The sequence below is a fragment of the Phacochoerus africanus genome, chromosome 11, assembly GCF_016906955.1.
Source record: "Phacochoerus africanus isolate WHEZ1 chromosome 11, ROS_Pafr_v1, whole genome shotgun sequence".
In the NCBI taxonomy this organism is placed as follows: Eukaryota; Metazoa; Chordata; class Mammalia; order Artiodactyla; family Suidae; genus Phacochoerus; species Phacochoerus africanus.
In genome coordinates this window covers 39,012,367-39,024,391 of record NC_062554.1, presented here as the reverse complement: position 1 = coordinate 39,024,391, position 12,025 = coordinate 39,012,367, and the positions used below count along the sequence as shown (strand labels likewise).

General features: G+C 42.2%; 1 protein-coding gene across 3 annotated transcripts in view; it reads right to left on the bottom strand.

Moving 5' to 3' along the window:
* SIK2 (salt inducible kinase 2) overlaps window positions 1-3,138 on the bottom strand; it is a 113,409-nt gene extending 110,271 nt beyond the window's left edge. For 2 of the 3 annotated variants that reach the window (XM_047752112.1, XM_047752113.1), the window contains exon 1: window positions 2,856-3,137. In XM_047752112.1, the coding sequence (XP_047608068.1) occupies window positions 2,856-2,990 (135 nt within the window). In that variant the 5' untranslated portion in view covers window positions 2,991-3,137. Of the gene's footprint in view, window positions 1-2,855 lie in introns of all 3 variants that reach the window. The other variant, XM_047752111.1, reaches the window with a different exon arrangement.
* Window positions 3,139-12,025: the final 8,887 nt, after the last annotated feature.

Sequence of the window (12,025 nt, the reverse complement as noted above, 5' to 3'; positions counted from 1 at the left end):
TCAGATGATGATGCAGTTATATTTCTTAAACAATGTTAAGCTATTTGATAGATTAGACCAAGATGAAGATCTCTTTGTCTACGACTTTTTGTCCCCCTAAAAGGCAAACAGTCTTGGAACTCCAAAGCTCTGCAGAAAATACATCATTTTTTTGAGTGATACTGGAGAAGAGTCACTTAAAAATAAAAGGGTCCAATTGTTCATCACTAAGATGTTTAAACCCTAAAAACTGCCTGGGCTTCAAACTTGGAGAAAAAAAGATACTTAAGTTTTAAAACACACAAACTTACATGGATGTTACTGCATACTATATTGAAGAGGCTTTTCTAAGCTATAAATCTAATCATGATATTTTGCTGATGTTGCTATTTATGCCATATGAATTCCTCTCACTCTAGTTACTGTATATTCAGCAATGAGAACCTCAAATAATATTAAATAACACTTTAAAGTTTCCACTGTTCATATCACTGATAGTATTTGAGATAGCTGTATTTATCAGATACAAATATTTATCCAGTGAATGAGCATAAATACTGCTTTAAAAATCTCACTAACAAATAGCATACTACAGTAAGAAACACTTCTATCTATGCTCAATTACCACAAAAGTTCACAGAGAAACTTTATAAAACTTGAGATTTACAGGAGCTTTTCTCTTCATTAACTCCTTGCTATCGCCCTCACTCCTCTCATCTTTAATATCTCCAGTCCCACCAAATTACCGCAAACACCCACCTTAAATTCACACTATTTCTTTTTATATGTTAAGAACACTTTCTTTAAAAAAGCAAAGGCAGATAGGATCCATGGACTAGAAATTTAGCTTTTACCTTTAATTATTTTACACACACACACCATGCACACAAGTCAGGATGTAAGGACTGTTTCAAGAGCTGACCTGTGTCTTCAATTACAAATGCGTTGATCTCACAGATAACCAAACCACGATGCTACTCCACAGTGCCCCCTAGCTCTGCAAGCTGGAACAGCTTAAAAGTAACAGGGTTATTTGAAGTGTTGGTAGTCACTTAGCAGCTCCACTTAGGGGCAGTTCTTAAATAGATACTATATTACCTAAATTTGACCTAATAAGTAACAGCTGACAATTAAATCTTTCGACTAATCCTGATAAGAGCTGATAAGAAAAAAATTTAACCACCCAACAATACACTTCAAAAGTTTCTGTAGAAGCTCTTTGTATCTGTGAAATTTGTTTGATTCTTAGAGTCATTAAGCAAGGACTCATCTAAAAATACACATTTAAAATGTCTTCTTTTCATTTAATTAAAGGGGAATTAACATGGCATTAGGCCACGGTTCTTTAGAGGAATGGAACCAATTTCTTTGTTTTTAAAAATGCTGGAATCAGAGTAAGTAATCTTGCTACGGTCTTATTATTTATCATTACAAACTTAACCTAAATTGCTAACTCTGGTAAATTTGTGAGAGGAAAACTTGTGACCTTGGTCCTGCTGCTAAAAAAATAAGTCAGATTTGGGCTGCCTTAGGATCAGTAGGGGAGGACAAAAAGTGAGAACAACACAATGGCATATACAAGCCCCTTGTTTTTGGAAATGAACTTCTTCACATTAAGCAAAACTTCTACGAACTAGAGCTACAAAAAACTCGTTTTCAAATGTCCTTCAGCTTACACAGCCATTCTGAAAAAGAAACCCTACCTAATTCCATATTCAAACTCTAGTATATTCGCACTAATAAGGGGGAACACTGAATAGGATGAAAACTAGAAGGGAAAAAAACCAAAAACTGAAAAAGGATGAAACTCCAGAACAACTACGATGAGGCAGAGAGGAGTACGTCAAAAATACAAGGTTTTATTGTAAAGAATGGTTTTGTTTCCACCGTTTTTCTAAAGTATTTAATTTGCACATCTTAAAATAGAGACCCTGAGGAGAGCAGCTTGAGGCGGTGAAAGGAAGGGGGGCGGGTTAGGTAAGAACAGAGACTTGCGAGAAAATATGTGCGGTGCATTAGAATGTGCAATGGAGGGGGGATGCTGGTTTCACCATCAGGAAGCAATCCAGGGCTTTATGAGTAGAGAGGCAGAATCTGATGTGGCTTAAGGACCGCGAATGCACAGCCAGAACACACACCTGGGAAAGGGATAACCTAGGATGATGAGAAAGGCCAACCTATCAACTGTGCAAAGGCAGAGATGACCGTTTCAACCAGCTCTATTGTCTGGAGTATTAGATGGAAATGCCTCGGGCGAGGGATCAAGCTAGCCCGACATCAAATCAGAGACTGTCGGGCAAAAGGAGGGAGAGAAGATGGGCAGTGGCCGTCCCGGCATTCCCGGCCACCGGCCCCCTTTTTCGCGCGGCCCCGGGAGGGGCGCCGCGGTCACAGGGGCCGCACGAAGCCCCGTCCCGGGAGTCCGAGCGCAGGCGGTCCCCTCCTCGGGGCTGGCGACGTCTCTCTCCGCGCAGCACGGGAGCACAGAGACTTCCCCTCCCACCCCACCCCCAGCTGAAAGCAGGGAAGACGCGGAACTTGGGCTCCGGAGCGGAGGCCACAGACCAGGTCACGGCCCGGGTGGGAGGCCCTGGAAGAAATTCCGTGTGGCCACCGGGGTGGCCTAGGGAAGGCAAAGCCCCGGCTGGTGGGGGTTCCAAGCGGACGACACTCGGGTCCTGGTGACCCAGCCCCGGTCCCTGCGGCGCTCACCGACCCCTGGACCTCCTGGGTCCTCACACTCCCAGGCCCTCTCGCCTCAGCTAGTGACCCGGCCTCTCGAAGCTCCCCAGCCCCCCGCTGCAGCCCCCCTCTCGGTCAGCAGCTCCTCTCTCGAACCCTCGCCTCGGACGCTCCCGCCGAGCCCCGGGCCGCACCTCCGTCCTGGTGATCCGGTGCCGCCCCAGCTTCACCACGGCGAAGTTGCCCTTGCCCAGCGTGCCCTCGATTTCGTAGAACCCCACCCGGACCGGCCCGCGCTGCAAGTGCCTCGGGCCATCCGCCATGACCATGCTGGGCCCCGCTGCTAGACACGGCGGACTGGAGCGCAGGCTGGCGGGCGGCGGGCTGGCGGAGCGGCTCCACTCGGGCGACGGCCGCTCGGCTCGCTCCTAGCTCAGTCCCTCCTGCTCAGCAGGGCCCAGCCAGGCGCGCGCCGCCGCTGACGTGCGCCGACGTCAGGGGGCCGGGGCAGAGGGGCGGGGGCGGGACCGGGCCTCGATTGGTCACCATGGCGACCGGAGCACCGCCGACGTCGGCGGCGGGCGGCAGGCAGCAGGGTGGTAGGGCAGATGGGCGGGGCCTGGACGGCGCGTTCCTTCCGGGCTCCGGCGCCCTCCGCCGCCTCGCTGCTGCCGGGGGCGGGGTCGCCTCCCTGCCCGCCCAGTTACTTGGCCACCCAGCCGAAGGGCAAGAGCGAGCTCTGGTGGGCGGAGTGGAGGGCTGCAGCGACCTGAGCCGGGCCGGGGTCTCCTTCCGTTGCCCCGGCGTTCTCCACCCACCCGGAGACCTTCCCGCCAAAACCTCTCACCTGTGACTACTTTGTGTCCTAAATTTGGCACGGGCAAAGAACTGTGGCTGAGCAATGCATTGCTCACAGGCTCCTTTCTTTTATATCCTTTTCTCATCTGTTTCTATATAAATCCCTCCAAATTTGATGTCTCTGGGGAATCATTCTGACAGCAGCGCGATGCTTATAGATTCACAGAATGTCAGCATTGAAGAGACCTTGAAGATCACCTAATCCAGGGATTTGGAGCCCGAACTCCTAAAAATATGTCCAAATTTTTGCCTCTTCCAGCTTTGGGGAGATGGGCGATAGCTGTTATTAGATTCCCAAACGTGTTGGTGACCTTGAAAAGGTAAAGAAATACTTTCTAATCCAATTTCTTTTCAGGTGAGAAATCAACCCCCAGGGAATGAGGGAATTGCCAAAGTCACAAGGTAATACTAGAGTTAGGGTTGCAAATTGCCACACCAGTCTTCCATATGGTGATCCAAGGAAACAGGTACAGCATTATTTCCAGACAAGGAGAGGGAAAGTATAAAATGCCCTTGAAAGGTCTTATGCCAGAAAGCAAGATTTTCAAAGAATGGTAAGGACATGTCAGAAGGAAATAGGATCTAGTTTGAAGTTAACAATCTGGGATAATTTGAGCATCACGAAGGAATAATGGAAATGGTTTATAACACAATGAATTTTTTAAAAGACTCCATGAGTGCTTACTTATTCTTACAATGTTAAATAAATATAAGGGGAAAAAAATGACAGTTCTTCTTGATGGTGGAATGTCAACTAATACACATAGAAGAAATGATGAAATTTCCATTCTATGGAAATCACTATTTCGCAACCATTCTATGGAAATCACTATTTCGCAACCATTATAGTAATAATTGGTTCAGATAGAATTGTCGATAAATGTTGAAATCATTTAGTGAAAGTATGCTAGGGAACGGGATATTTCTAGTCTCAAACTATCCTCAGATTTCTTACTCATTATAAAAGGATAAAAACAGTACTTTCACAGAAGAGAAATGTGACAGATACCACTGTAACCAAATGATCAAAGTTAATGTCACCAATTATGGGATAAAATGACATGTGAGGTACTGAGAAGGATACAGTATCTCCGATGTAGTATTTCTGACAAAAGTACATACTCTGAATTTAATCATAAAGAAATAATCGGAAAAATGCAAATTGAGGAACATTCTACCCAACCACTGGCCTGGATCAGTGCCATAAAAGACTGAGGAACTGTTCTTGATTTAAGGGATTAAAGAGACATGTCACCAAAGGCAATGTGTGACCGTAGTTGGGAGAAAAGTGCTATAAAGGAATATTTTCAGGACAAATGTTAAAATTTACATATGGATTGCATATTAGATCATAGTATTATTTAAATGTTAAGCTTCTTGAATTATATAATTGTGTTGTGGTTACAAGAAAGAATACCCTTATTAAGAGAGACATACTGAAGTATTTAGGGATAAAATTTTGATATATGCAACTTGCTCTCAAATGGTTTAGCAAAGATGAATGAGGCAAATGTGACAAAATGTGAAACCTAGATAAAGGGTATATGGTAGTTCATTGCATTGTTCTTGGACTTTTTCCATAGTTTTCATTTTTTCTTTTCTTTTTACAGCCAAACCTGTAGCATATGGTAGTTCCCAAGCCAGGGGTTGAATTGGAGCTGCAGCTGCAGCTAAGCTACAGCCATGGCAAAACCTGATCTGAGCCACATCTACGACCTACACCACCGCTCGTGGCAATGCTGGATCCTTAACTCACGGAGCGATGCCAGGGATTGAACCCTCCTCTTCATGAATACTAGTCGAGTTCGTTACCACTGAGACACAGTGGGAACACCTGTAGCTTTAATTTTTTAAATAGAAATTAATATATGTATAATTAATATATATTTGTAAATGTATAATATTATTTTATTTTATTAATCTTATTGCATTATTTTAATTTATTTTATATTTTCTGTGTAGGATTGTCTGGCTCTTGGGACCTCCACCTGCTCACTTGACTCTCTGCTTCAGCCCTTCACTCTCCCCAAGCAATACCTTATTCTACTGTGAGTTATGTTGTTTATAAAAGTGAGGAGGGAATCGGGGGGAGCGTTATAAGACTGATGAGATTTCTGGATTTCTGGATTGTTGGGAGTAGGATATGAGTGTTCATCTAAGTAGACTGTTAGCCCACATTTGTACACCAGTTCAAAAGTAGTTCCCTTATATTTATCTGAATTCCTTTTTCTATGGTTTTGTCTTATTTCCTCTTTTGAGAAGATTTTTGTTTCCTGTGGTTAGATATCTTTGACTTCAAGAAGTACTAATTCTAGTAATTAAAATAAAATAAAATGTCCCCCCCCAAATAGTTCCCATAACATTTTTCCAGTTAGATTAATGTGTTTTAATTGCTTGGGAATGGGTTCCTTGGGGAATGTGATGAAAAGCTACTTACTTAAGAACTAGAAAATATATACAGAGACCCACTAGAGCTAACAATCTCCTTTGAAGTACATCTTTTGGATAGAAATTCAGACTCATTTAGGATTATTTTAATGAGATAACCAGGTCAACTACCTCCTTGTGCAACCTGGGAATAAGACTTCATTTAGGGGAGTTCCCTTAGTGGCTCAGTGGTTAAGGAACCCAACTAGGATCCATGAGGATTTGGGTTCGATCCCTGGCCTCACTCAGTTGGTTAACAATCTGACATTGCTGTGGGCTGTGGTGTAGGTCACAGACGTGGCTCGGATCTGGCGTGGCTGTTGCTGTGGCGTAGGCTGGCAGCCGCAGCTCCGATTCGACCCTTAGCCTGGGAGCTTCCATTTGCCGCAGGTGCGGCCCTAAAAGCAAAAAAGCAAAAAAAAAAAAAAAAAAAAAGACTTCACTTGGGGCCAGAAAGAAGTGAAAGGATTGTCAGGGAGTAGCAAAAGGTTTCTGGCAAACCAGAGTTCAGTGTGAGGGTGCTGAGTGTCTAGAGGTTAGAGAAAGAGGGACCAGAGGTGGGGGAGGGGAAGGGGGAGGGGGAGGGGGAAGAGTAGTTGAGCCAAAAATCTTGACCACTTGAAAATGCAGCAGTGATGCCACCAAAAATTACTGGTCAGTTGTCAATGTAATCCCGAAGAAATACATGTGGACTAAGTTAAAATATTGCAGCTTTGGAATCCATGATCGTCTCTGGTTCCTCAGTCTACAAAATCTACTCCTCCCTCTGTCATTTCAACCCTGTATGTCTCTAATGTGCTTTTGCCTCCATTAGTTGCTAACTATATACATTTTAGTAATTAGTATTATCCAAGTCTCGCTTTCCTCTCCCCCTTTTTTTCTCTTTTTCCTCTTCTTTCCTCTTTCTCTTTCCCTACCCCACCTCCCACTGCCCACATGCACACATATCACCACCACCCTGCCCCTCAGGAAAAAGAATAAAAGGAAGAAGGGAGAAAGAGAAGATAAAAGAGGCTTCATACAATTTTCATCTTTTTTTTTTTTCCCTGTGTCCAAGGCATGTGAAAGTTCCTAGGCCAGGGATCAAATCCACGCCAGAGGAGCAACCAAAGCCATTGCAGTGACAAGACCAGATACTTAACCTGCTGTGCTTTAGATAACTCCCACATTTTCCATCTTTTTCATCTCCAGTTTTTTTTTATTGGTAAGGTAGAATGCTCTAGTCACTAGATTTCCTGTTTGCTTGGCCTTTAAAATGCAGCATTCCCAGCTAAGGCTGTGAGTTCACTGTACTTGCCATTGAGTTGATTTAAAAATTCTAAGATAACACTTCAAAAAGCAAAAGGGTATACACATAGAAAGAATTAAGAAAACGGTGACATTCTGGGTAATAATTAATTCTATAACATACCTAGAGTAAAAATAGATTTGGAATGAAAACGTGGAATGGGGAGTGGAGTTAGCACAGAGATAATGAAAGAGTGATCTAAAATGTGAGGAAAGAAAACTTCGTGGATCACAGTGTTATACATATTATGCTGAAGCAGATCCCATGAACTTGAAAAACAAAATAGGTACCATATGTTTCTTTGATCACGAACAACATCTGCATTTATACTGTTTTACCATTTCAGGACTGAATGAAAGACAAGACATTGGTAGGCTCAGGCTTGAATTTAGAATTAGTTCAAATAGAAAATTGGTGAAATCTTTATTAAATGACTTTGCTTAGGAAATAAAAGCTGGGATGAATACTTTGCTTTTTATGTTAAAAAAGACAGAAAGTACATCAGAAAATCCAAATAAATCACTAACCTGTGCCAATTTCAAGTGCTTATTATTATTATAAAACACAGGTATCCCTGAAATATGTATCAATCTGTCATGTTAATGAACCTGCTGGTGCCACTATGTTTAAAGTCCCATTATGAAAATAAACTAGACATGATTTATTGGAGACATTATTTAAAGACAACTTTTTAGTTCCTTTAAAGGATGGGTAACCATGCCCTTGTTTTGATTTTTTAAGTGTAGTTTTAGCTGTGATGGGTCTTTTATAAGTGAAGCATGTGTGGGTCTCTAAACTTTTGAAATAATTTCAAATATTTTGTATCTCCCCTCAGATACCCCAGATAACAGATTTCTTTAGGATCTTAAATTTTAAAGGGACCTTAGAATCATATGAGATCATGTTCCCACCTGATACATAAATCCCTATAGACACTTGACAGATGCATAGAGACTTAATTTACCTCATCATGCTTCATCGTATGTAATCTATGTGAGACAGTTCATCTCAGTAGAAAATATTTCCTCATATTGGCTTAATAGCTGTTTCTTTCTGACCTCTGTCCACAGGTTTAGGTCTTTTCCCTGGTGCAAGACATTGCAAACAGACACATACCTGTTGTCATATTCTTTTTTCAGTTCTTCAGGCAAAACATTCCTAAATTTACTGTCTAGCTTACTGTTTCTAGCTCTCTGACTTTTCTTCTTGTGCTTCACTGGACTCTGGTTTGTCAAGGTCTCTCTTAAAATACTGTCCTTTAAACTAAGTACATTAGCCCAGGTGTAATCTAAGGAGTGTAGAATACTGGCCAGACACAAATTCAGCCAAAGACTGGGCTAGCTTTCTTTTTAGCATCCATAGCCTACAGTTAACAGTAAAGCCAACTGCAAGCTCTGAGTCTTTTAAAATAGCAATTATTGTTACCATTTTCTCGGGCAGTTGCTTTTTAAGAAATGTAAATGGAAGAGTTCCCTGGTGGCCTAGAGGGTAAAGGAGCCAGCATGCTGCTGCTGCTGTGGCATGGGGTTGATCCCTGGGCCGGGAACCTCCACATTCTGTGGGCACGGCCAAAAAAATGTAAATGGAAATTTTGATAGTTAAAATGTCATCTTGTTGATTTTGCTTCTTGTTCCAGATAATAGAATTGTTTTGATTCTTCACTCTTCACTTATCATGTTACCTAATCCTAGTTCTCTGAACCATGTGCAAATTCTACCAGCATGCTTCTATATCTTTATTGCAGCTATTATTCTCTGTATCACTACTCCTTGTACAAGTGTGTGGCTCATAAAGGTTCATGACTGGACTGGTAAACTAGTAAATAGGGCAAAGCCTGGACCAGTGTTGTAGAGCTTGTCACTGGACATCTTCTAGTTTGGCTTCTGACAATCTATGGGTCAACATTCATTTGATTTGGTTTTTCATGTAACCATGAGTTCCAGAAAGATCCTTTGTCTAATGCTGCTGGGGTAAAATTTTATTTTATTTTATTTTACTTACATTTTATTAGGGTATAGTTGGTTTACAGTGTTATTAGCTTCAGGCTTATAGCAAAGTGAATCAGTTATGCATATACATATATCTATTCTTTTTTCCCATATAGATTATTACAGAATGTTGAGTAGACCTCCCTGTGCTACACAGTAGGTTCTGGTTAGGTATCTACCCTATACATAGTAGTGTGCATGTGCCAACCCCATCCTCCCAATTTATCCCTTCCCCTAATGGGGTAAGATTTTAAAGATGGTCCTCAATGTTCTAATACTAATGTTTCAATGTCTAAGCTACTCTACTCTCAGTTACTTTCCCTTTAGTTCATTGCTTTCCGTTATTGAGGCATTTTATTAATCTTCCCTAACCCCACGAGATTGTGAACTTCTTTGAGGTCATTTTTAAAATTCCTTAACTTTTCAGCAGCATTCAACAAATGCAGTTGACTTATTTTTTTGGACTCCACCCATGGCAGGCAGAAATTCCTGGGCCAGGGATGGAATCTGAGCCACAGCAGTAACCCAAGCCACAGCAATGACAATGCTGAGTCCTTAACTGTTAGGCTACCAGGGAATTGCACAAGAAATGCAGTTTAGTTTGACATTTCTTACATTCATGTGCCAGGCACTATGGTGGGCAGTGGGAATACCAGTGTGAATAAGGCACAGCAGTTTCTGTCCTTGAGAATTTTTGTTTAGAACGGAAGCTCTGAAATCTGATAGCTGAGGTGTGCATTGTGGGTCTACTATGTCCTAGCTGGTGACCTTGGGAAAGTTTCTAACTTTTCTCTGCCTCAATTTTTCATCTGTTAAATAGTTTTGGAGATAGCACCCACCTCAGAGGATTATTGAGAGGAGGATAGATATGTAAACAAATACTTGTAACTTAAAGAAGTGAGACTAAGATAAGAGGCCTGCACAGAGAGCTCATAGGAGAGACGATTAGCTCAGTTTAAGGGTCAAAGAGAGGCTTCCAAAAGATGAAGCTTGAGCAGAGTTGTAAAGGCCTGCTAAGGGTGAGCCAGCTGAAAAAAGATGGGACAAGCATTGAAGTAGAAATGGCATGAGCAATGGTCCCGGAGGTATGAGGAGACAAGATGAGCTCAGGTAACTACCATTGGTTGTGAAGGTCAGGACTCAGTGGTGAGAGTGTCCACAGAGAAAATGGAAGCATACATGGGACCAGGTCATGAAGAGCTCCCTCTTCCTTTTTCAGCCAGACTGCTGCTCCTAAACCCCTCCAAAGAGAAATTCTGAAGTCACAACCGGGCAGGAAACTGCTGGAGCAGTGGGTTCCAACTGTGGCAGCAATGATACACAAGGGATGGGAGAGAGAGAGAGATGTGATGATTGCTACCACGTTTTGACAGGAGTGAACAGATACAATCAGTTACCGAGAGCTTACCATGTGCCATTCGCTCCGCTGGGCACTGAATGTCCAGAAGTGGGTGAGATAAGGACCCAGCCCTCAAAGAGCATGTAATCAATTTCATTCAGATGTTTAGTTTTATTTCTCTAATATATATGAAGATACTCAGAGAGCCTATTAAATCATTTGCAGAAATCAATCAGTATTATGCCTGTGTATTGGAGCAAAGTGAGTTGTGCTGGGAGTCAGATATTCTGCCTTGCCACTTACAAGCCCTGGATTCATAATTCTGGAGGCTGGTAAGGAGATTTAGGCTGAAAACTTAGAGACTGAGTACTGACCTTTGAAGTCCCCAGGGTGTGGAAGGTATCACGCAATGGGAATATCAAGAGTGAAGGAAAAGATGTTGCAGCTTCTTATTGCCTTCTGCTAGTCTAAGAGCCTGTTACTTACAGCTCAGGAGATAAACCCACAGATTTATGAGGCCTGGTTTTGAGTTTTTGCCATTATGACTCATCTCTTAAGGGAATAAACCTTACAAGTAAGTAGTCATTTTTTTTCTAATCCTCAGTCTGGGAAAGTGTGTTATGTTATGGAAACTGACACCATGTTAGCCTTGAATTTACTAGTGGACCTGTTCTTTTTGGTTTTGTAGGTATATTTTGTGATCTGTGAATATGTAAACTTCAGTGTTTTAATATAATCATATCCAATTTTGGTGACTGAGTTTTAACCTAGTTTTTAGCAGTTATTTTTAGATTAAATGTTTGTTGAATTTAAATTTCTTGTATTTGTAAATACAAAAATTATTTTAAAATTTGCATTTATTTTTGGTATTCAAGACTGAGAAATAGGATTTCCCATTGTGGCTCAGTGGTTAATAAACCCGACTAGTATCCATGGGGATGTGGGTTCGATCTCTGGCCTCGCTTCGTGGGTAAAGGATCTGGTGTTGCCTTGAGTTGTGGTGTAGGTCACAGAGTGGCTTGGATCTGGTGTTGCTGTGGCTGTGGTGTAGGCTGGCAGCTGCAGCTCAGATCCAACCCCAGCCTGGGAACCTCCATGTGCCGTGGAGTGTGGCCCTAAAAAAAAAAACGACTGAGACATAGACTCATTTGCTTAGTTCAGTGGCCTAAAGATAGCAAAATACAAAAACAAGGCAGTAAAAATCTCCCCCTTCCCCCCCCCACCAAAAAAAAAGACTGAAGGAGAAGACAGAATCCTCTAGCATTTGTTCAGCACTCACAGGAGTAGGCGAATAGGGGGAAATATCCCTTCCTACCAGGAGAGGCCAGAGAAATAAAAGGAGAATAGATTAAGGGGAAAAATATTTTTTTAATATAGGGAAAAGAGAGTTTTTAGGTGGAAAATTTCAACAAGGAGGGAGAACTTTCAATCCCTCAAAAGATGTCAAGCAAGATAAAGATGAAA